Source organism: Agrilus planipennis, unplaced genomic scaffold (assembly GCF_000699045.2).
Source record: "Agrilus planipennis isolate EAB-ADULT unplaced genomic scaffold, Apla_2.0 scaffold63, whole genome shotgun sequence".
In the NCBI taxonomy this organism is placed as follows: Eukaryota; Metazoa; Arthropoda; class Insecta; order Coleoptera; family Buprestidae; genus Agrilus; species Agrilus planipennis.
Window position 1 is genome coordinate 853,261 of NW_020439363.1, and position 25,088 is coordinate 878,348.

The 25,088-nt window shown below is 35.0% G+C and overlaps 2 protein-coding genes across 2 annotated transcripts in view; both read right to left on the reverse strand.

The window, feature by feature from the left end:
* Window positions 1-14,838, reverse strand: part of LOC108734145 (DNA N6-methyl adenine demethylase-like) — a 78,428-nt gene extending 63,590 nt beyond the window's left edge. The window contains exon 1 of the mRNA XM_025978836.1: window positions 13,160-14,838. Within this exon, the coding sequence (XP_025834621.1) occupies window positions 13,160-14,545 (1,386 nt within the window). The 5' untranslated portion in view covers window positions 14,546-14,838. The remainder of the gene's footprint in view (window positions 1-13,159) is intronic.
* A 6,628-nt stretch (window positions 14,839-21,466) lies between these two features.
* Window positions 21,467-22,867, reverse strand: LOC108734136 (DNA N6-methyl adenine demethylase-like). Its single transcript, XM_018465548.1, has one exon. It carries the CDS (start codon window positions 22,865-22,867, stop codon window positions 21,467-21,469), a length of 1,401 nt encoding a protein of 466 aa, XP_018321050.1.
* Window positions 22,868-25,088: the final 2,221 nt, after the last annotated feature.

The following is a 25,088-nucleotide window of genomic DNA, read 5'->3' on the forward strand; positions in this document are numbered from 1 at the left end:
GACATGAAACAGAGAAAAACTCAAACTTAAATCGTTTTTAACAAAAAAAGTCACTCCTGTGTTAACGAGCGGTTAATCTTTTAAATATCTGCCTGAACCACGGCTCTGTAAGGGTGCGAAAAGTAAACAATAAGCGCGGCGGAAAAGAACAGAAGCGGCTGGGATGTGGTATTATAGGCGGATGAAGAAAATACTGTGAATGGAAATGATTTAAATTATTATATAAAGCAACTTTAATGTTTGACATTTTGTTACTTTGCCTGAGATTTTCATGTGGCAATAAGTGGTATAATTCATAATGAATATATCAGCAATCTGAACCGCTTCTACGTGTTAAAGTTCAATTCTTTTTTCTGCCCCACACTTATCTGCGTTGGCTTTTTACGAATTAAAGAACAAAAACGAAAGGAATTTGCCCTGAATATAAAAATTGAAGTATACTTTTACTGAAAAGCTTCTATTGGTATTGTTTTCAGCAGATACGAGGAGGGTTCATCAGGGGATATATAGCCTTAAAGTAAAAAATTTAATTGATGATCGTCATCATCATCATCATAAGGTCCTTCAGTCCTAAGACAGGTTGGACACCCGCCTCCACTTCTTCCTATCCTGAGCTAATCTTTGCATTTCCCTAAAACTAAGACATTCCACATCATTAACTTTTTGCGAACAGCTAATCTAGGTCTACCTCTACTCCTCTTAACTCCTGTTTCTGCTTCTAATATGTTTCTGACTAGACCTTCACGCCTGAAAAGGAGTCCCACCAACTTATCTCACCTATTTTTTATTGACTTCCGTAGAGTTCTCTGTTCTCCTATCCTTTCTAATACCTCTTCATTTCTAACCTTCTCTGTCCACGGTATCCTCATCATTCGCCGGTAACACTACATTTCGAACGCTTCTAGCCTTTTCTTTTCCGCCGCCCACTATCCATGTTTCGCACCCGTATAGCGCCGCGCTCCAAATATACACCTTTAACAATCTTTTTCGAATTTCTAAATTAATCATTCGCGTGCATAGAAGTAACTTCTTTTTATTGAAGGCAACTTGACCCTGCGTTATCCTCTGCTTTATATCCCTACTACTCCTTCCATCCTGAGTTGTCTGATTTCTTAGATACCTAAAATCAGCCATTTCTTCTAGTCTTTCGTTTCCTATCTTTACATTCGCTCTTTCTCTACTTTTTCTTCCCTTGCATACCAGTATATTTGTTTTACTTTTATTTATTTTCATACAATACTAGATGCTTATGCTGCTATAACTGTGATGATATGTTGATATATTTTGTCGGAACAAACATCGTTACCTAATATGAGTAAAATCGAACCTTTTTGTGCAAAATTTTCACGAAAATACATATATGCTTGTACATTCTTTTAATGAACGCCAGTGTATATTAAATTACCTAATAATAAAAATCTACCCCTCAGTAGTGTCGATTTATTACGTATTATCTAACACTAGGGAAATAGAGATATAATCTTGTGCCTAAATTTCACATTAATGTTTATTACATCTGCCGATACCGTTTCGACCAAAGGGTCAATGTCAAAGGATGTGAAAGAAATCCCACGCGCATTTACCATTGTAAATGTTGTAACGCGCGGCTTTCGTTCCGTGTGAAACGGGCCTTCGGATAACCCAAAAACATACTAAATTGTGAAACCTTTAGTGTATTTAGGTTCTATAAGGATAAATCTCCTTTGTTTTAGCAAGTATGTACTTTAAATAATTTTGGAAAACCGTCAATTATACCGCACGGAATAGCAAAGCATATCTTTTGTATACAGGGTGGTTACCCTTACAATACATACTTTCGGAATATCCCAAACGGTATTTAAAAATACAGTGTGGGTTAAATTAGAGAAAAGTTGCATATTTTTATGCTTTTCAAGAATCTGAAAAGAAACCTAATCTAACCTCAACCATTCTCGAGTTATCGCAAAAAACTGAAATTTGCAATTTTTCTTTTGCAACTTTTTTATTTTTTTTTGAGAAAATTGTGAAACTTACTGCAGTTAGATTTTGAGCAGGGCTGGAAAATTTCTGATGAATTAATTAGAAAGTCCATTTTCAATAATTTAACTGTAATGTAGTAAGTTTCACAATTTTCTTAAAATAAATAAAAAAGTTATAAAAGAAAGAAAAAATTGGCAAATCGAGAACGATTGAGGTTAGGTTATTTTTTTTTCAGATTCTTAAAAAGCATAAAAACAGAACTTTTGTCTAATTTAACCCCAGCTGTGTCTCTTACCGTTTCGGATATCCCAATAATAAGAGCGAACACCCTGTATAATCTCACCTGAATATTTCGTAGTATGTACTTTATTAAACGTTAAAGCTCTTTTTATTTGTAGGTTTTCTATAAGTATAACAACTTCCTTCTTTTATCGGCTATGTATAAGATTGCTACATTGTCTTCGAAGACCGTAGTTACACAGTTCAATTTATTTTACGCTTAATGTAGAGGTTTTGTAATTTATAGAATCCCTTTAGTTTCTCTACGTAGGTTAAATTAATTAAACGAGGCCACGTCAGCACATCCCTCGTTAAGCTACACTTCCGATGAATTTGATGCACCCTGTTAATGCAGAACACTTCAGGGGCATCCCGTGTGTGCTGGCTCGTTCATTTTCACCGTCAACTCATCCATCGCTTTTTGTACCGTTAGTCGGTGGTTACTTACTTCTCGTATTATAAAACATTACGGTCAACTAACTGAATGTCCTTATGCTTTATTTATGTCGGAAAAATATACAGCCCTTTTCTCTTAGACCTAAGGATAGAATTTCAGGAAGTAACAGAACTTTTCCAATAAAGGTAGAGAGTACATTTTCTAAAAGAGATCGTCCCAAATTTAACCCTGCAACTCAAAATTTATAACTATAAGAAATATTGTACCTACTTAAATACATTTTGTTGTAAAATAAAAGTTAATTTAAAAATATGCTTAACACAGAGTAAACAAAACAGTTAGTGTAGAATTTTAAAGTCGACCTGCTTCTTTCACTAATTTTTGACCGTTATACCTATCATAAAACATTTACTAATAAGTAGTTATTTTATACTTATTGTCATTTAATCGTGAACAATATTGACTTCTGATGACTACAAAAGGACTTGGTATCACCACATTGTTATATTAAACTAATTTTGTCACGTAATAATTCCAAACAGAATTCATCATCATCATCTAGTTGGACACGCACCTCCACTTTTTCCTATCCTAAACTAATTTTCGCATTTCCCTAATACTAAAACATCCCACATCTTTAACTGTTTATGAACAGCAGTATTATCTAGATTTATCGCTACTCTTCTTAACTCCTGTTTCTGCTTCTAATATGTTAACTAGCCCTTTATGGCTGAGAAGGTATCCTGCCTATTTATTATTGACTTCCACAGTGATATTTGTTCCCCTATTTTTTCTAATACCTCCTTATTTCTAAACTTCCCTATGATCCACGATATCCCGTACACCGCCGCGCTTCAGACATACATCTTTAACAATATTTTTCTAATTTCCGAATTAACTGTTCGCGAGCATGGAAATGACTTCTTTTTGTTGAAGGTGACACGATCCTGCGCTGTCCTCTGTTTTATGTCCTTATCATTTGCAGCGAGTGCAAGCCTTGCTTGAAACTGATTTTCAACCACGAGTGGAGTTGTATCGGTGGTTTCAAAAGAAAAGTACTGCACAGCTTATTTTTTCCATATTAAGGAGTTGATTACAGAAAAATTTGCTTCACGAGGGACGGAATTTTGAATTTTCACAAGCATTATGCGTAGTTGTTTATATTTATCATAAACATTCAACAATCGGCAATGCTTACATTCTCCGTCCATGTAACTGTACAGTTCTTATGGCAGTACGCGGTTCGATAGACACCTATCTTGTCAGTTCACGCACAGGAACGGCTTAGGATTGTAAATTATTGTGATTTTCTCAAAAAACATTTTTTTACCCTTAACCACGTTACTGAACTTACCGAGCAATTGTTTATTGCATCTCTTTACACCCTCCAACGATCGGCACTTATTTCTGTTATACCCTGTATATTAGTAAATGCTTGCCAGACTTGCCGACAAATTCTGAAAACGAAATATGAATAGGTCGTAGTCATACGTACATTGTGCCTTCTTTTCATAGCAATTTCTCGACATTTCGGCCTTTTATTGTTAAGTCAAAATTTTGGTAAGTACACATTGCGTCCATCAGTACTGAATGAGGGGAGCAGAGAAACAAAAGGACCACGGCACACTTGTGCATGCGATGCAAATCTACCGTTCCACCGTGCATGAATACGCGTGCTTGTTATGCACCTACATAAGATGCGTTGGATGGCACATCATCGCGATGCGACGATTTGATGTGTACGCAAGCGAGACGTCTTCCAGTAGAACCNCGAAATTATTAAATTTCTTAAGAAATATAAAATATTTGATGTGTACGCAAGCGAGACGTCTTCCAGTAGAACCAGCGAGCGAGCGAGTGCGTCATACTAATTAAGCTCCTCGAGTGTTCAACCTTCATTAGTCCGAGAGGAACGCGTTTCCACTGAATTTGACGCACTTTATGCATAGGTAGTCTGTAGCCTTTCACTTCTTTCGCACCCCAACGTGTAATAATAATAAGGATAGTACCGTGCAAGTAACGCACCTCATTAGCTGTTCCTGTTAGTTGATTACAGTGGCGTAACATCACGAGATTGCTGTTGTATTCGGAACAAAAATAAATTTGGTTCTTGCACACGGAGTGGAATCAGAACATTTTAGCCCCGAAATCCTATGAGTACAAACGTATTAGATCATAATAATAATCATCATCATCATCAGTTCGTCAGTCCTAAGACTGATTGAACACGCACCTCCACTCTTTCCTATCCTGCGCTAATCTTCGCAATTTCCTAAAACTAGAACAACCCACATCCTTAACTATTTGCTAACAGTTATCTAATCTAGGTCTACCACTATTCCTCTTAACTCCTGTTTCTGCCTCTAATATGTCTCTGACTAGACTTTCATGCCTGAGAAGGTGTCCTACCAAATTATCTCGCCTATTTTTTATTGACTTCTACAGCCTCTGTTCTCCTATTCTTTCTAATACCTCTTCATTTCTAACCTTCTCTATCCACGTTTCGCACCCGAGCGCGGTGCTATCCAAATATACACAATTAACAATCTTTTTCGAATTTCTAAATTAACCGTTCACGAGCATAGAAGTGACTTCTTTTTATTGAAAGCGACTCGACCCTACGCTATCCTTTGCTTTATATCCCTACTAGTCCTTCCGTCCTGACTTATCTGATTTCCTAGATACTTAAAATCGGCCACTTCTTCTAATTTTTCGTCTCCTATCTTTATATTCGCTCTTCCTACTTTTCCTTCCCTTGCATACCAGTATTTTTGCTTTACTTTTATTTATTTTCATACAGTACTATTCTGTCAATACTACTTCCATTTTATTTAAAGCTATTTCTAACTCTTCCTTGCTAGATGCTAATACTACTATATAACTTACGTTTTTATCAAAGAACAAGAAAGCTTTTAATACAGAAAGAAAAGTGTGACTTAAATCTAAAAAAACTTTAGACTCTTTTAATTGAAAGTTTCCAGAAATTAAAAACAGTTAGTTTTGGAAGACCTTCTACTTCAGTCAGGCAATGTACTAGTTAAACGCTAGAAACGCTCTCATAGTAATGGAAAGGATTATACGGAAACTCCTAAAGAAGGAAATTATTACTAAATTCCAGTCATTCCACCATCATACCGTTAGTATACTACAATAGTTTAGTAATAGTGATGTGTCGGATCGTTAAAAATGTATATCCGCGGATACTGATCCGAATACGGATATTTGGTGTCAACATCCGCGGATATGGATGCGGATCTTACCTTTCTTACTCAATCGAGTAATTTAGTGCTTTTGAGTTATGTACTACTAGTATAATAACTTTTAATTTTTGCAATATAAAGGTACCAAATATTTGATTTTAATAAATAAAAATAATCTGATTGGAATTTAATAGTTTTCCATTGCTACCTAATCCCTATATATATAGAATTTCATCTGCATTGAAAATTATTAAGGTAAAACATCCGCAAAAAAGTAACGGATACAGATCTTTCTTCTCTCTCGGATGTCCGCGGATACGGATACGGATATCCGGCACATCACTAGTTAGTACCATTCAAAAATATTGTATATTGTAAGGCAGGTTTAAACTATTGGGCAGCTTTAACTTGTTAGGTACGGACATCGATTGTAAACAGTTTGATTGCGAATTGGTCGATCATTTTATATTTTAAGATTAATTATTGTTCAGTAGTACTGGTATTCTGTTCCTGTTCGAATTTTATTGAATCCTTATGAAAAGTAGCACCAAGCGCAAAGCATCTTAAAACCAAGAATAAATGAAATTATTCAATTTAACGTTTCGATGCTGTGTCTGTCATGTGGGGTAACTCATTTCATCATTTATTGGTTTTAAACTAGATAGCAGTTATAGAAACGAACTTTCAATGCAAAATTTCGATTATTATTTGCTTAATTATTCTAAATTTTAGGAATAACTCCGTTGATGAATAGTACGTATCGGTATTCTGCTCGAATGTTATTGAATCCTTTAGAAAAGGAAGATAAAGGACGAAACACCTTAGAACCAAGAACCAATGAAAATTTAGATGCTACTACCTGAGTGTACGCCTATTGTACACTTCATTGTTTATTTAATTTAAACTAGATAGTAAACATAGAAATGAACTTTCAATTCAAAATTTCGATTGAAAGTCGTTCATAAAATACTTTCGCAAATAACGGGGATATGGGGGTAATGGTTGTTGTGACGGGGCAGGGGATCTAAGGATATGTAACATTAGCAGTTTATCAATTCTTAATGTTTTTCTTAACATGGCAGTTGTTAAAACTTTTGATTACGATGGAAAGTAAGTAATTCTCATTGCTATTTTTAATCATAATAAATCGTTTATAGGGGGGGTAGCTTTTGTAATGTAATATTTGTTAGAGGGTCGCTGAAAGTGTGACAGCGCGACGATGGAGGAAGAGGGGGACCCAAAAAAGGCGGGATTCTGAGTGAGCTATTTTGTAAATGAACCCTTTTATTGGTATTATAAGCGCAGAAAACCTTAAAGTCAATGATATGAGTGAAATAAAAGTTTTGATGATACTACCTGAGCAAACGCCCATTTTAAATTTCTTTGTTTATTGATTTTAAACTAGATAGAAGTCATAGAAACGAACTTTCAATGCAAAATTTCGATTGCCAGTCGAATAGCTCTATTGATCAACAGTACCTATTGATATTCCGCTCGAAATTATTAAATTTCTTAAGAAATATAAAATAAAGCGCGAAGAACCTTAAAACGAAGAATCAATGAAATGAATTATATGAACGTTTTGATGCCGTTGCCTGCGAGCCTATTGCTAGCAAATCACATGCAGATGACTCATTTCATTATTTATTGGTTTTAATTAGACGTAGTAGGTATTTTCCATTGTGTATGAAAGTCACGCCACTGAAAATCGCGCGTTTTCGCGCGGTACGATGCGATACGACGCGATACAGAAGGAGCACGATGACGCTCTTGTCGACTCGCAAAAGTGAAAGCGTTGCTTCAACAGCTTTTCATCAGCGCCAGAAGCAGCAGCAACAGCAGTAAGCTCACAGAGAAGACCTGCTGCAAATCGATACGAACGAAAGTAACAGCGACACGACGACGGTGGTGGTGGTGGTGATGGTGGTGATTGCGACGCCGATGCCAGAGTGCGACGGCCCCGCAACACCCCTCTTCACGTCACCCCCAATGGCAATCGTCGTTGTTGTTGTTGCTTCACATCGGTAGTCCGTGGAGGAAGTTTCCACGTTCCGCGAAAGCACAACTAACCGTGGAACTTGTGGAACGAACATGAAAGATTATAGATTCATCATCGAATAGAGTCACAAAAATACTGACGAGGATGTTTCGCTAGACTTTATGAACCCATTGCAATTGTCGTTTACACTGGGGTCGAATGGACGCTAAGCGTCGCTCTCCGATAACGTGTTGTATTTACGCTTTTGGATCGCCTTATGGGAATTTCAATGATGCGTTATGAAGGGTCAGCTAAACTTCTACTTCTTATCAGCCTAACGACGCGTTTAATCTTTATTTTTGGTTTTATTAACGTTTTGAATAAAACTTCAAAATGTTTTGACTTGTACGATTGAGAACTTTTTTGAATAACCAATATCTCCAACAATGTAATGTGCGATTAAAATTTGGGTTCTCATTAATAACTTTCATTTTTCCTTCAATTTTCACTTCGTTATAGGGAGATTTAAAAAATGTACTTACGTATTCTATATAAAATTTTGAATATATTTTAAAAAAATCAGTTAATACGTTTTGCGTTCCAATTACCAGAGGAAATTTATAGGAAAACTTTTTGTTACAAATATTGACATTCTCTTATTTAAGCCCGAGGAAAAACGGTTGTATATCTTTCAAATATAACGAACAAGGACATTCGGTTGACTCACTTCAATCCTATTCTAAGAATACGGTATTTGAACCCCATTTACCACAAAAGCATAACAGGTATTAGTCCAAATGGTGATGGTTATCGTTGTAAGGAAAAAGATTTAATAGAAAAAATGGGACTTTAATTACTGTACTTGGTTAAAATTTGAAAAAAGTTGCAAATAAATTTATATAAAATGAAGCTCATTTTTGAGAATTTTATCGTCATGGGATAACCATGTATGATTTTGAATCGAAATCACAGAGGTACCTATTATAACATAAGTGTTCACATACTTACTCTTTTAATATTATTTTAATAACTCTGATTATCTCATGTGTACGAGTTACATACCAGCTACATCTCAGTGAAGTTGTTCCAGTTGCTCAAAATACACAATTTATTAATTTATGTCAAAATCGAGAGAATTCTCTTTGAAATTATGTTTGATTTTGGGTTTCTTCATATGTTGTTTCAAACATATTTAGTTTAAAATCGAATGATTAACACATTATTTTAGTATTAACAACCACACATACTATTTTGGAACAAATGATAGTACTTGACGTTTAAATTGTTGTTGTTTAAGGTGACAACATTGCAGGAATTAAGCACAATAATAAATCAAACAAGGGAAAGCTGTCTGAAAAAAACAAAGAAAGAAATAATTTACCCTTATTCGAAACAAACTTTGTTGCTCAAATCGCAAATAACGTTAATTTGTTTAATATTCCATCAAGGTTTTCTTAATTTCATCACAATTATCACAGTCCTAAGACTGGTTGGACACACACCTGTACTTTTTCCTATTTTCTTTTCTTCATTTGTTGGTTGATATTTCATTTAATATTAATAATAACGATTTCCGTATTAATATAAAATTGAAATATTTCCAAAAGAGAATACATTTCGTTAGTTCGGATAACCTCACTGAGACGGTTCTTGTACAACAAAATTATATACAATAAGTATACGGATTTTAGCAAGGTATAATAAGCAGCGTTACATGGCCCAAAAAACCCTTGTGGACCGTCGGTTCCTTTGTTTTCTATCCTATTTTATTACATTTACCACATAATATTGCAACATATTCGACATACGCAATGCGTTTTTGCGTTAGCTCTGTTATGTTACGCATTCGAAACTTGGAAGCTTGGAACGCATTTATAGATCGAATACCTAGTTCGAAACTGCATTCTGGGGATACGATCACACACCCTTACCAACACATACACGCATATACTGAATATACACACGGATATAGGTGAGCGCGTGTATTGTTTCGTGTGTGTTTCACGGGGGGTTATTGCGGTGGTTACACATGTGTATGTACGCATATATGTATACACACACGCATGCCATACCATCATGGCGCACAAACATCCACCATAGGCGAGTACCCTTAAAGTAACTTATGCACACGCACACATTCGCATGGCACAGCTGTAAATTGGGTCGGTTCCATATCGTACGCAATGTAGGGGTAGGTTCGCAGAGAACCTGGACTGCTACATGCACACGTATATGTACGTGTGTGCGTCCGCGACAAGATATGACTCTGGGGGTAGTTGGAGTAGATGCTGAACTCGCACTGGAACTGAATAATTAAAGGCGGCTGTCATTGCCATATCGCCTTTTTTAGAAGAAATTGTTGAGTTCTTGCAGATACAAAACTGGACAAAGAACATGGGTGGTGAAATGAAAAATTTAATCGGTGGTAAAATCAAGCGTTTTGATTCCCCGACAAAAAATCCCTGACAAAATATCCCGAGACAAATTATATCTTAGCCAAAATATCACCTGACAAAATATCCTTAACACAAAATAACTAAAGGCGGCTGTCAGACTGTCAAAGAAACTGTTTAGCGTCTCTGAACGAGAGACTCGAGTCGCTCGTAAAGAGATCCTCATTTCGTATCCGGTCTCTGAACGAGAGACTCGAATCTCTGAACGAGAGACTCGAATCTCTCAATAAGTGGTGTCTCGATAGACATGGTTAAAATTTTCAAAAGTTCAACATATTTTAGAGATTCCAGTCTTTCTACGAGAGACTCGAATCTCTGATTTAACAATTTTATTGTTCGAGTCTCTCATACAGAGACTGTGAGAGATCCATAAAAACACCTAGGCAATAACTGAGAGACTGTGAAAGACTGAGAGACGCTCTCAGAGACGCTAAAAGACTGAGAGACTGGAGAGAGACTGAAAATTTTTGTCTAGGGTGATGAAATGAAAATTTTAGTCAGTGGTAAAATAATGGGTATCAAGCGTTTTGATCCCCGACAAAATATCCTTAAGACAACATATGAATTATGTTCATAATATGTTATATTATATTCCATAAATTTACATATTTTCTCTTAATTTGTTGCAGTTTTTTATTTTGTTAGTGAAATATTTCGTTATCGGGATATTTTGTCTGAATTTTTTTTTTTCTTGGAGATACAGTGTAAACTCTATATAACGACACTTAAGAGACTGAACATTTTTCGGCGTTACAAAGAGTGGTCGTTAAATGGAGAGAAATAAAAGATATTATTTTACTATTCTATAATAATATGCATTTACCAATATAGTACACATTTTGCACACGAACATTATTATTCATACATTGCGTATAGCCTGTTATCTTCGTCTGATGTTTTTTGCTGCTCCAATATTTTAATTGTATTTTGTTACGTATCTTACTCATATCTTGAGATACTGCTGGATCAATTTGATTATATAAAAAGTATTTTTTTAATAGTTTCGCTGCATCAAGTGCTTGTTTGATGCTTGGTGGAGGGACAGGATCGTCTTCTTCAACAACGTACACAGCTGCAGTTCTTATCTATTTCGGCAACTTAGAAAGTACTGCTCAATGATTTATAATGCCGCATTGTTGTCGTTAAATAGAGTGAGCGTGACGCTATATAGAGTGTAATATTGTATAGAAAACAATGTAAACCAACCAAAGTCAAGCAACTTCGACGTTTTAAGGAGTTTATCGTTAAATCGAGTGACGTTATAAAGAGTTTACACTGTATTTTGTCGGGGATTTTTTGTTGAGGAATTAAATATCATGGAACCAAATCATACAAAGATTTTGTAACTTCTTGAGGAAGATCCTAAGAGGTATCGCGTAGCAAAGATTGTAATATGGAAAAGTGCATGGTGATGCAATGCTCTTAACTGAATCTTAAGAAAGAAATGGTGATGTAGGAACTACAATCATAGGATGGTAAAGAGCAAAATACGAAAATTATATCTTATTCATAGCGAAATTTAGAGATACATGTGCGTATACATTCCATTTGCTGGATAAATCGCAAAGGACTAGATTTGGGGATGTTTGTGTAGTATTAGTATTTTGCGGAAATAAAAACAAAAGAAACAGGACAGTAGATGATAAAAAATATACGAAAATAATCGAAGGCGGCTAGCATTGCTAAATCGCCTTTTAGAGAAAATTCCCGAGCTCATGCGAATAAAACCGGAAAAAGAACATCAATAGTGGAATGGAAAATTCTTTCAGTGATAAAATTCATACAAAGATTTGTAAATATAAAAAAATGCGAAGTGATGTGTTCATAACAGGATTTAAAAAAAGAAAATGGTGATAGAGAAATTATAACCATATGAAGGTAAAAAGTAAAATATGAAATGATGTCCTATTTATACATTTAGAGAAAATGTAGATAAGTCTGAGAAAATTGCAAAAGTGGATCGGGAAGTCTATTATTTAGTACAGTAATTAAGAAAGCATGAGTTATATAGGTATTCTGTCTATGGCTAGATTTGAAAGTGATAGTGAAAATTTGAAATCGTACTATGGTCATATACGCCCATTCTTTTAATTCGGTTTGTCATTTCATGAAAAGTCCGAACATTTCATGAAAGCTACCGGACACAAAAGTAAAACATTAGTTGCTTCTCAAATTGCGTTAAGCTAACTCCATGAGACTTTTCAAGTAATTTTTCAGATCCTCTTTGCGTTTAGTAAGCCGAAAAATAACTTTGTGGTTCTTAACAAAATATTAACAACTGAGGAAGTAAAAAGATGTAATAGATAGAGGTAAAATGGAAAAATGTGAAATAATACCTATTTAGCAAAAAATATGAAAGTTTAAGCAAATGTACATTTTTGCTCTTACAATAATAGCAATAGAGAAACTAAAAATAAGGTGTGGTTATAAAGAAAATTATGCAATGCATTCTGTTAGTAGCGAAAGGTTTAAGGAAAATCGCGAAACTGTTTGAGAAACAGCAACAAAGAAAATATATGGAGTAATAAAAAAAAAGGTATACAGCACACCGTAGTCATAGCAAAATTTAACCAAAACAGAATGTACCTACAAAAATAGAATAGTGGTAATATTTAATAAAAATCGTACTTTCATTAGCAACAAAATTCAAGAGTGATTATTAAAAAAAGTATATTGTTAATAAAAATTTCAAATAACATTACCTACCGCAACATCGCACATATTATTTTGCTCTCTCCGGGAAAAAGCTGATCTAATTGAAAGAAGTCTTTCGGAGTTACTCAGGAGTATGTACATATTTAAGAAACTACGTGTAAAAAGAGAGAAAAAACAATCTTCTACTGTAGAAGGAAATGTTCATGAAAATTTAAAGATACATTTATTGAAGACTAACCTTTTTCTCAGTCAACTTCTCGCAACGCCTCTGCTTGCAGATCTGATGGCTCTTGTCGTTTCGACACGGGGCACAATCACCACAATTGTCTTTCCTTTGGCAACCGATACATTCACCACACCGTTTCCGTTTCTTTTTTACCTGTTTGTCCGGATTACCTCCACTGATATCGTCGTGGTCAAGACCACCCCCGCCCGACAACGGATGGCCCTTGTATCCCGCGGTACTAGACACGGACGCAACTTGTCCCGAATTCTCCGAGCCCATTTCCATGTTGCTCGAGGCACCGTCACTTTCCGCGGAACTTTCCATACTATTAGCGCGAATTTTCCTACGTTCTTTCTTACGGAAATCATTACGAGTCGGAGAATCGATCACATTGTTCATGCCGTTCAGTTTTTTATCGAGTCCGTTATACAACACGTTATTATCGAGCACGGTAGACATCGGATTCTGAAACTGGGTCGGGTGGAGACTCACGTTCTGAATCTTTAACCCGGTATCTTGAAGGTTTGTCAAGTTATGACCTAACTTCAACTCTGACATACTGGCAGGTTCAGACTTGAGTACCGTGACCACCGTCGGTGGTGTTATCAGTTGGCTGTTTTGTATAATTGTGCCGTTTTGTGCTGGAAATATGCTAGCGGAATGTATGGTATTACCCAAGGTGGTAAGACTAGTTGTGGGATGGGTGTACAGCTGTATATGACGTTCATCCAAAAACTGCTGTTGAATGGACGGTATTTCGCGGGCTTGTATCGGTGCTGGTACCAGAGGGTAGTTTCGTGTATTGACCGCGCTTAACGTGTGAAAATTAGTGTTGAGGGTTGTTAAACTATGACTACCGGGACTAGCAGAATTAGGCGAAACGGGCGTTAGATTGGTTAAGGTGGTCAACGTGGTCGCTTCGCTTGCGGTAACGGGGGATGTTTCGTTAAAAGACTGAAACTGCGACTGGAATGAAGGAAGTTTTGGCATGTTGCTTTGGGCAAAAGCGTCCGCGAATGTTGTTATTGGAGTTGTTGGAGTGAAACTTTGACGCAGAGATTCCTGAGACGTCGAATCGACAGGCTTCGATTCCCAGGGTCTGTATTGGGGTTGCGAAGAGATTGCTGTCAAGCCGTTTTCGGTACGTTCCAACAACCTGGCCTCCCCATAATAATCCCAACTTGAAATATCCAATAAACGAGTATCTCCGAACAAACGATCCGACGAATATCCAGAAGTTGCATCCATATCCGCTGAAAACGTGGAAAAAGGTGGAAGATTGGAATTGGGAGCATCCTGTACCGTCGAGTTGGGAGTGGCGGGTGTCGGGGAGTACGTTTGGGCCAGGTTGTACCCAGTACCTAAGTTCTCTGGGTCCTGGCTGAGAGTTTCACTCATTTTGTCATCGTAACTTCAGTCTCATGTGTAGCCGATACAACATGTTGTTCGTTTGTATCTACCGAAGTTTGCACACGCCGTAATTAGGTTATTGTCATCATTGAAACCTGATTTTTCGCTGAGATAGTTGAAGGATTCACGAGGAAGGAAGGAGCTGCGTTTCAGCCTTTATATTTGTACTTCATGGACTTTGTACTATTATTCTTTAATACGTTATAAAAATATCATTTCTCCTTTACTTCATAAAAATAGCTATATTGGTTGCTGACGAAGATCTGAAAAAATAAAAAATAAGATTTGATACTTGATCATAAAGCTCAAAATAAAGCTGAAAATAAAGACAACAACCTTATTTTGGCCCACATTCTACATATTTACGACAACCACGTTCTAGATGCTGCTAATACTTCGCAGTGATTTGATAGCAATTGTAAAAACTTAATTATTTTTCGTAATTTTTAACAGTATTCCATACGTAAAATTAATATATTAGAAACTTACTGTACAATAATTTACCTCTACTTTAAAAACCCAAGGGAATTTAATACAGGATTGTCAATGGTTTTCTGGACACTGCTTTTTCTTCAAAGACTTAAATTATTCTGACAGAAATGTTAGACATGAGTTGCGTTGCGGGCTTTCCCTCTCATCATCACGCGTAGTTGTTATCATTAAACCGCGTTCAGTGTATAAGTACAAACAGCGTAGTGAACGCCATCTATTGAAATTTGCCGTGATAGACACATGTCCAAACAGAACAAAAAATTAATTTTGGCAAGTCGATATCCTTATTAGAAAACGACCTTGTCAAAATTATTAAATCCCACAGTAAAAGCAGTAAATCTATAGATCGCGTTCACTATGGATAATGTATGGATAAGACATTTAAATATTATCTATCGCCTGAATTAATGTTTTATAATGTTTCATTGAAAGTTATTGTCTTAATATAATTCAAAAACCCTTCAAGCACTTTTCTTCTGTTGGTCTATTAATGCTTAGGCAATAAATTTTAAATTCTGGTGGCAATTGAAATTTTTAATTGTCCCAATTTTAGTATAAGTTTAGCTTCTTTGGTGCAAAGAAAAGGGTGGATGAATATTAAAGTATAGTCCCTAGTTATGCTATTTGCATAACTTATTTCTGTCTCAAACTTGGGGTGAATATATTCCCTACCAACGACGAATCGTTCGTGTTCCGATAGCGTCCAATTTGGCACAAAAGATCCTTATTGATAATTCATTGAATAATCCAAATCGTTGTCGAAATTTTACAAAATAATAATAATATTATTATACAGAGTGTAACAGAAATAAGGGCCAAGCTTGCAAGAGGTGATACAGCACTATAAAATATGAAAATTAAGTAAATGTTTGTATGTTAGAAAGTACACCGATTTCAAGAAAAATGTAGTTGAAAGTACAGATGAATTCAATTCCGGCCCTGATTCATAAAGGCGACCCGCAACGCTGTACTCAATAAGCTGCTGATTTACAGCATCAGTGTATTATATGTTTTATATTTTTTTGCTCATGTATTTTTTATTTGTTAGATTTATTTCTGTTATACCCTCTATAAAGTATTTTGATTTTAAGTTTAAAATTAACAAAGTTAGATATTATTCACAAAACATCCCGGGAAGTTGTTCAGGACTTTCGTGTCCTACCGATCTATCTCGCATAACGCCCTCTCTTCTACCGTTTCTAATAGGTCCTCATTTCTTCATACCTTTTCTAGGAGGCGACAAAGAGAAGTAAAGTGATAAGAAGCCTTTAATATATTTTGAGTTAGCAAATTAGGTATCCAATTTATAATTTTTTGATCATTTCTCGTTCGTAATCACTGTACAAGGTGGACAAATTTTGACGTCTGTATAGGACAAGTCGGTAACTATAAGAGATAAAAGAAATTTAATGGCTGCTTCTCGATCTCTTCTTTTTTTTTTTTGAGATACATATATGAAAAGAGGAAAAAATTGTCTTTTTAACTAAAGCATTGCTAGGTATGGTATCAATAAAAAAGTCCCTGAACAACGTAAAATTTGTTTTTTTTTTTCTAATGTTACAAACAACCAAGATATACATTCACCCAAAACTCGCAACTTTTGTTTATAACTCGAAAACAAACGACGGTAGCGAGTTAGCAATACCAATAAATTCGTCTCAAAAAAAAAGACAAAGAAGCCGCCATTAACATTTTTGTATCTCTTACAGTTACCGAGTTGTCCTATATAACTGTCTAAATTTGCCCACCCTGTACAATATACAACAACACTCACTTATAACGTATACGCTTATTGCGGACTCACAGTTATAACGTACCGTGTCAAAAGTTCCTGTCAACGGTAGCATATCTTTCTTTTTACGAACTTTGATATAACGTACGGAGTTTTAAGGTTCCGTCGAGTACGTTATAACCGAATTTGACTCTATCTATTATATTACAGCATACAAAGGTATGCTTTACGTATAATGATCCAAAAAGTTAAATACTTGTTTATAGGCTAAGCTAAACACGAAAGTCTAGAACAAAAATACTTTATTTATTAAATCATTGGCAAGTCTTGTTGTGGTCTCTGAATTAAAAAAAAAAAGGAATATAAATTGGATCAACAAAATAATACTCTATTCTGAAGGACCACTTTTGGTCGAAACGTTTTTACGAAACGAATGATTCTTAAAAAATGTCTATTGTCATGCGCCATCGTGATTTATAAAAGTATTGTCACTTTTAATAATAATTCAAAATTGAAATTCACTTAAAAATGTTATCAAATCGCCTGATGAATTTCTCCCTGGAATTTTTATTTTTCCATCAAAATAGGAAAGGAAGGAAGTGAATGAAAATTCGTATCAATTTTCAAACACTTAAAACTATGCTTTATACTGAAAATGGATTAATTTTAGACGAAACGTTTACTATATACTTTGTAAAAACATTTCATTAGTAATTCCATGCTAATAAGCTAAGCTATTAATTTAAAAATTAATATAAAAATCATTTTTAACTCGAATTAATTATACAATTAAAAAATAAATAATTAGGTTATAAGTACGTTAAATTAAAATTAGATATTGATCGAGTTATATTTATTTGTATCATAACAAACAGTATATATTCAGTTAGATAATATCAGACAAAACAATCAAAAATAACTGTTTAATCATGTGGAATTTCTAAAAATATTTTCTTGTTGAAAATCTCGACGGCGCAAAGCTCCAAGGAGCTTTCGAACGGTGGATAGGAAAACATCGGTGGAGCAGAAGGCAAAAGCATAATTCAAAATACGTTTGCTACGGGTCACGGTCGAAAGCACAGTGCACGCATGCGCCTGTTCTCGCACGGGTCGATCTCTCGCAACTTTACTACCGAACAGCGACGTCGGCAATACAACGACGCCGGCGACGCTTCGAAAGTACATACACAGAGAGAAGCAAAGCGAAGCGAAAGCGCGGCGCGGCGCTGGCTGGCTCGCTCGCTCGCTCGTTTCGAATGTGTGCTTTTGCCGCTCGGAAACAGACAACTTTCGCTTTCACAATCCAACTCGAATCGACTATTCTCTAAACTCTACCGTACAGCTGCTCGTTCGTTCGTTCGTTCGTCGATCAACGGCTTGCTTGCTGTTGAAAGCTGAACCCACCGACAAAACGGAAATTCAAACTCGATATACCTATGAACCTATAAAGGAAGGTCTAAAATCCGCTTTTTTAGGAATTGAATACGAATTTAATACGTAGATACAACAACGAAAAAGCTTTTAGATACTACATAAAATTATATATCCTTTTTCTTTATCATCGGAGAAATAAAGACTTTAATTTAAAAGATCGCCCCAAAGCTTTCAGTAACTTCATTTTTTTATGTACAGAAAATCAACTGTAAAAACTGCAATTCTTTTTACATTGGCCAAACGGAGCAAGCCCTAAAAAGCCGAATTTTAAAAAATAATAAATAAGCGTTCCTTAGATGCACAAAATATTAAACTTTTATACAATGTACACATGTCCAAACAGAACAAAAAATTAATTTTGGCAAGTCGATATCCTTATTAGAAAACGACCTTGTCAAAATTATTAAATCCCACAGTAAAAGCAGTAAATCTATAGATCGCGTTCACTATGGATAATGTATGGATAAGACATTTAAATATTATCTATCGCCTGAATTAATGTTTTATAATGTTTCATTGAAAGTTATTGTTNAAACATATATGACATTTATTTATTCAATTAATTAGTAATAATGTTTTATCAAGTGTCAAGCAACTAATCTGTTATGTTTAACGTAAGTGTCAAGCACCAAACATCAAAAATTTCATTTTTAAAATACCATTTGTTTTTTATTTTTCAGTGCCTTTTCCTGAACAATATGAAGTTGTATTTGAATAGCTTTTAAATTTACTTTATATTTCCAAAATACTAAATAGAAACCGTAGCGGCATGAAATGTTAGTATTATGTTGTGTAGTTCAGCACATGCACTGAGCAAGAATATACTTATACATATTTGGCGCGAAAACCATTTCAAAAAAAAAAAAAAAACATTAACCTTTTTACCGCGTCTTCGTCCAAGTAAAAGTTGTTATTTAAAGTAAACAATTAGAAACAGAAGTAGCTAAAATTTGTTCTGACAATCTCTTCTTCATGCCTGTATTAGTGTCGCATTGAAATTGGTTTAGCCGGTTTGAAAATTTACCCGTACAGACATATGTAAGCTTAATAATTGACGTATAAAAACCATTTTCAATAATTTGTTGTCTATGTGCACCAATATAAACTATACAATTAAAAAGTTCTACCCGAAATAACGAAGTTATATTAATTTTTCCATTTTTTATCATTCTCTACTTTTTGAACCGTTGATGGTGGAAGAATATTTTCTTCAAATTTAAACGGGACACCCACTGAGATGTAAACACTCAAAAAAGAATGATAAAATCGAATAATAATTAATCTGATTTATTGTATTAGCTTATACTGTGTGATCATAGTTATCCTTAATGTCTCTTTTTTCGACTTTTGTATAAAATAATAGTAATTTTCGAACTGTTCTTAGTTTTAATTAATTTTAAATAATTATCCTTTCGGATCTATTTATGGACTACAAAAAATCCTTTTCTCTTTTGTATTCGATATAAAACGATGTAGAATTAAAATTACTTGAAAAATATTATAAAGCTGTATAGGAGGTATTATGTGAATATTCTTATTGATATTGTAGATACTAATCATGCTACTATTAATTATTACAGTCTTCTAATTTTCACATGTGTTCTACGATATGCACATAATATTTACATACATATGACATAGTAACTACTTTATTTTTCATTAAGAACGGTAAGTACTGATAAAATTAGTCACAATTCTAGCATGATTTAGATGAGTTTGTCGGAACTTTTTCGTAACAATTTGCAAGGAATATGAAAACAGTTCATCCTGTTACAAAATAAAGGGAATATTAAATGAAATTAGATTTAAACTACCCTTATTATTTGGAACGAAACGAAACAAATGATTTTTTAAAGTAAAAAAAAGAAAAGTTAATCAAAAATTTCGCCTGCATGAAGAAGTTCCTTTAAATTTCTAAAGATTTCATGTAGGTACTTTATTTGTTTAATCCAAATCTAAGATTAAATTAAAGATACTACTAGGTATATTTCAGGACTTTTGCAACTATTCATTAAGTAGTAATCTCCGAAGTTAAGATTGTTTTAAAAATATTTCTTATTATAAATGGTGGATGTGCCAGGTAAAATTTTAAAATAAGTATTTAAAGCACAATTGTTTGTAACTGGTGTTCAACGTACATTTTTTAATAATTGTAAAATTACGTAAGGTACGTTATCAAAACATGGTAACTATTATTTTCTAATGCTATTTATCGACTGACATTTTTCAAAACGACTACCAAGCCTGCAAATCAAAAATTAGCAAATGTGTTTTTGAACTTGATTTATCGCAGATATCTTATATTAAGAAGTGTTTTCGTCCTTTATACGAGTTTACTTAGTCCTTCACGATTCGGTCCTTCCATCAATATCAATATTCAGTATTTTGAGAGAGCGCCTTCAAGACATTGACCTCACAAAAGAACGGAAAAAAGGGAACAATGCCCGCACGATTCCAAAACGGTATGAAAAATAAAATGTGCATTCCTGCCATTTTATCAAAGACAAATGCGTCACATTTCAAAATGGACGATCGAGTGCAATAGTGAAACGCGACGCTGCAATTGCAATGAGTCACCCTCGGGGCCTCCAAGGGTGCGAAAAATCCCAGTGAATCGAACTTTTTCCTCGTTTGCTTTATACCTCTCTATCTATCACTCCGCGGCACTTTTTTAATCCAAAATAGCTTTAGAAAATTGTTACGAATTTTTACACGCGATTTTTTAATTAACATCGGAGATATCTAATCTTGAAACAGAAATCGCAAATACAAAAACATGTTATACTAAATACACTTCATGCAAATTTTATATAAAAGTGCCAAAAACAAAATAAAAACGACTTTTTTCGAAAAAGTAGCTTTTTAATTAATTAAGTAATCCTTAAAAATTCCCAAAATTTATACTATTAGTATACAGCACACCGTAGTCATAGCAAAATTTAACCAAAACAGAATGTACCTACAAAGATAGAATAGTGGTAATATTTAATAAAAATCGTACTTTCATTAGCAACAAAATTCAAGAGTGATTATTAAAAAAAGTATATTGTTAATAAAAATTTCAAATAACATTACCTACCGCAACATCGCACATATTATTTTGCTCTCTCCGGGAAAAAGCTGATCTAATTGAAAGAAGTCTTTCGGAGTTACTCAGGAGTATGTACATATTTAAGAAACTACGTGTAAAAAGAGAGAAAAAACAATCTTCTACTGTAGAAGGAAATGTTCATGAAAATTTAAAGATACATTTATTGAAGACTAACCTTTTTCTCAGTCAACTTCTCGCAACGCCTCTGCTTGCAGATCTGATGGCTCTTGTCGTTTCGACACGGGGCACAATCACCACAATTGTCTTTCCTTTGGCAACCGATACATTCACCACACCGTTTCCGTTTCTTTTTTACCTGTTTGTCCGGATTACCTCCACTGATATCGTCGTGGTCAAGACCACCCCCGCCCGACAACGGATGGCCCTTGTATCCCGCGGTACTAGACACGGACGCAACTTGTCCCGAATTCTCCGAGCCCATTTCCATGTTGCTCGAGGCACCGTCACTTTCCGCGGAACTTTCCATACTATTAGCGCGAATTTTCCTACGTTCTTTCTTACGGAAATCATTACGAGTCGGAGAATCGATCACATTGTTCATGCCGTTCAGTTTTTTATCGAGTCCGTTATACAACACGTTATTATCGAGCACGGTAGACATCGGATTCTGAAACTGGGTCGGGTGGAGACTCACGTTCTGAATCTTTAACCCGGTATCTTGAAGGTTTGTCAAGTTATGACCTAACTTCAACTCTGACATACTGGCAGGTTCAGACTTGAGTACCGTGACCACCGTCGGTGGTGTTATCAGTTGGCTGTTTTGTATAATTGTGCCGTTTTGTGCTGGAAATATGCTAGCGGAATGTATGGTATTACCCAAGGTGGTAAGACTAGTTGTGGGATGGGTGTACAGCTGTATATGACGTTCATCCAAAAACTGCTGTTGAATGGACGGTATTTCGCGGGCTTGTATCGGTGCTGGTACCAGAGGGTAGTTTCGTGTATTGACCGCGCTTAACGTGTGAAAATTAGTGTTGAGGGTTGTTAAACTATGACTACCGGGACTAGCAGAATTAGGCGAAACGGGCGTTAGATTGGTTAAGGTGGTCAACGTGGTCGCTTCGCTTGCGGTAACGGGGGATGTTTCGTTAAAAGACTGAAACTGCGACTGGAATGAAGGAAGTTTTGGCATGTTGCTTTGGGCAAAAGCGTCCGCGAATGTTGTTATTGGAGTTGTTGGAGTGAAACTTTGACGCAGAGATTCCTGAGACGTCGAATCGACAGGCTTCGATTCCCAGGGTCTGTATTGGGGTTGCGAAGAGATTGCTGTCAAGCCGTTTTCGGTACGTTCCAACAACCTGGCCTCCCCATAATAATCCCAACTTGAAATATCCAATAAACGAGTATCTCCGAACAAACGATCCGACGAATATCCAGAAGTTGCATCCATATCCGCTGAAAACGTGGAAAAAGGTGGAAGATTGGAATTGGGAGCATCCTGTACCGTCGAGTTGGGAGTGGCGGGTGTCGGGGAGTACGTTTGGGCCAGGTTGTACCCAGTACCTAAGTTCTCTGGGTCCTGGCTGAGAGTTTCACTCATTTTGTCATCGTAACTTCAGTCTCATGTGTAGCCGATACAACATGTTGTTCGTTTGTATCTACCGAAGTTTGCACACGCCGTAATTAGGTTATTGTCATCATTGAAACCTGATTTTTCGCTGAGATAGTTGAAGGATTCACGAGGAAGGAAGGAGCTGCGTTTCAGCCTTTATATTTGTACTTCATGGACTTTGTACTATTATTCTTTAATACGTTATAAAAATATCATTTCTCCTTTACTTCATAAAAATAGCTATATTGGTTGCTGACGAAGATCTGAAAAAATAAAAAATAAGATTTGATACTTGATCATAAAGCTCAAAATAAAGCTGAAAATAAAGACAACAACCTTATTTTGGCCCACATTCTACATATTTACGACAACCACGTTCTAGATGCTGCTAATACTTCGCAGTGATTTGATAGCAATTGTAAAAACTTAATTATTTTTCGTAATTTTTAACAGTATTCCATACGTAAAATTAATATATTAGAAACTTACTGTACAATAATTTACCTATACTTTAAAAACCCAAGGGAATTTAATACAGGATTGTCAATGGTTTTCTGGACACTGCTTTTTCNCTAACTTAATATTTGTCGTAACAGCTGCCTATTTAAGTTCATCTTCTGTTCAATAGACGACGCTATACTTAAAGATAATACAGATGACGAAGCTTTCGTCATAATCGTACCTAAAAATGTTAAAGCTCACGTGCTAAATATTTCTAAAAGATAAATACAATTGAAAGCTCATGTAAAGAAACCTTTCCTAGTTCGTCCACTCTGCAGACGTCTCAACCAACAAGCATTAAAAATATACCTGTATTCAAAATTTCCGAGAAAATGAAATGTAATTACGATAACGGTAACGTTTTTTTGTCTAACTTAATATTTGTCGTAACAGCTGCCTATTTAAGTTCATCTTCTGTTCAATAGACGACGCTATACTTAAACATATATATAGATGACGAAGCTTTCGTCGTAATCGTACCTAAAATGTAAAAGCTCACGTGCTAAATGTTTCTAAAAGATATATACAGTTGAACGCTCATTTAAAAAAACCCTTCCTAGTTCGTCCACTCTGGAAACGTCTCAACCAACAAGCATTAAAAATTTACCTTTATTCAAAATTCCCGAGAAAATGAAAATTAATTATTGCAACGGTATTTTTTTCTGTCTGACTTAATATTTGTCGTAATAGCTGTCTATTTAGGTTCATCTTCTGTGCAATAGATGACGTCATACTTAAATATATACAGTTGAAAGCTCAGGTAAAGAAACTGTTTCGTGGCATTGGTCGTAATCGTGCCTAAAAATGTAAAAGCTCCTGTGCTAAATTTTGCTGTAAAGGTGTATACATTTGAAAGCTCAGATAAAGAAACCCTTCCGAGTTCGTGCACTGTACAAGTGACAACCAAAGTACATTAGATACATGTGTGCCTTTAATAAAAATTTCCGGGAAAACAAAAATTTCGGTAACGGTAAAGGTTTCTGTCTGACTTACTTAGTATTTGTCGTAACAACTATCTATTTAAATTAGTCTTCTGTGCAACACACTTAGACATATATAGAATTGAAAGCTCAGGTAGAGAAATACTTCTAAGTTCATCCACTCTACAAACGTTTCAGCCAAAAAAAACATTAAAAATGTGTCTTTAGTGAAAATTCGCTGGAAAAATTGATTACGGCAACAGTAAAGTATTATCTCTGACTTAATATTTGTCGTAAAAGTTGCCTATTAAAATTTATCTTCTGTGCAATTAAGCTAACAGTAATATGTAATACAACGCAAATTAAACTGGTATAAGACCATCTAATTTAAACAGTAGCATTATATAAACTTTCATAATTTGTGATAAATGTGTTTAAAAAATAAATCGCAATAATTTCGTACAATTCAAATAAAAATCTTTTATAGAAATATGTAGTGCTAGAATGTATTGTGAAAAGCTTCTCTATTTGATTCAGAAGCATTATTACTAAGGTGGGATAAGTTTCTGATATAGGGGTCGATTTTGCTTTGATTTAACATATTAATAATAAATTTATACAAATATAAGGCCTATTTAATCCTTGAAAACAATAAAAAGAAAACACAGATAAGAAAACGTATAAATGTGGATTCATTTAAAAACCAATTAATTTACGCTGTCAGTTAAAACAATTGATATTAATATTATTTAATTATTATTATTTTCCGGTCTTCTCAGTTTTCACTG

Coding starts and splice junctions, on each gene's coding strand:
- LOC108734136 (XM_018465548.1), bottom strand. CDS start 22,867: ATGAGTGAAACTCTCAGCCAGGACCCAGAGAACTTAGGTACTGGGTAC.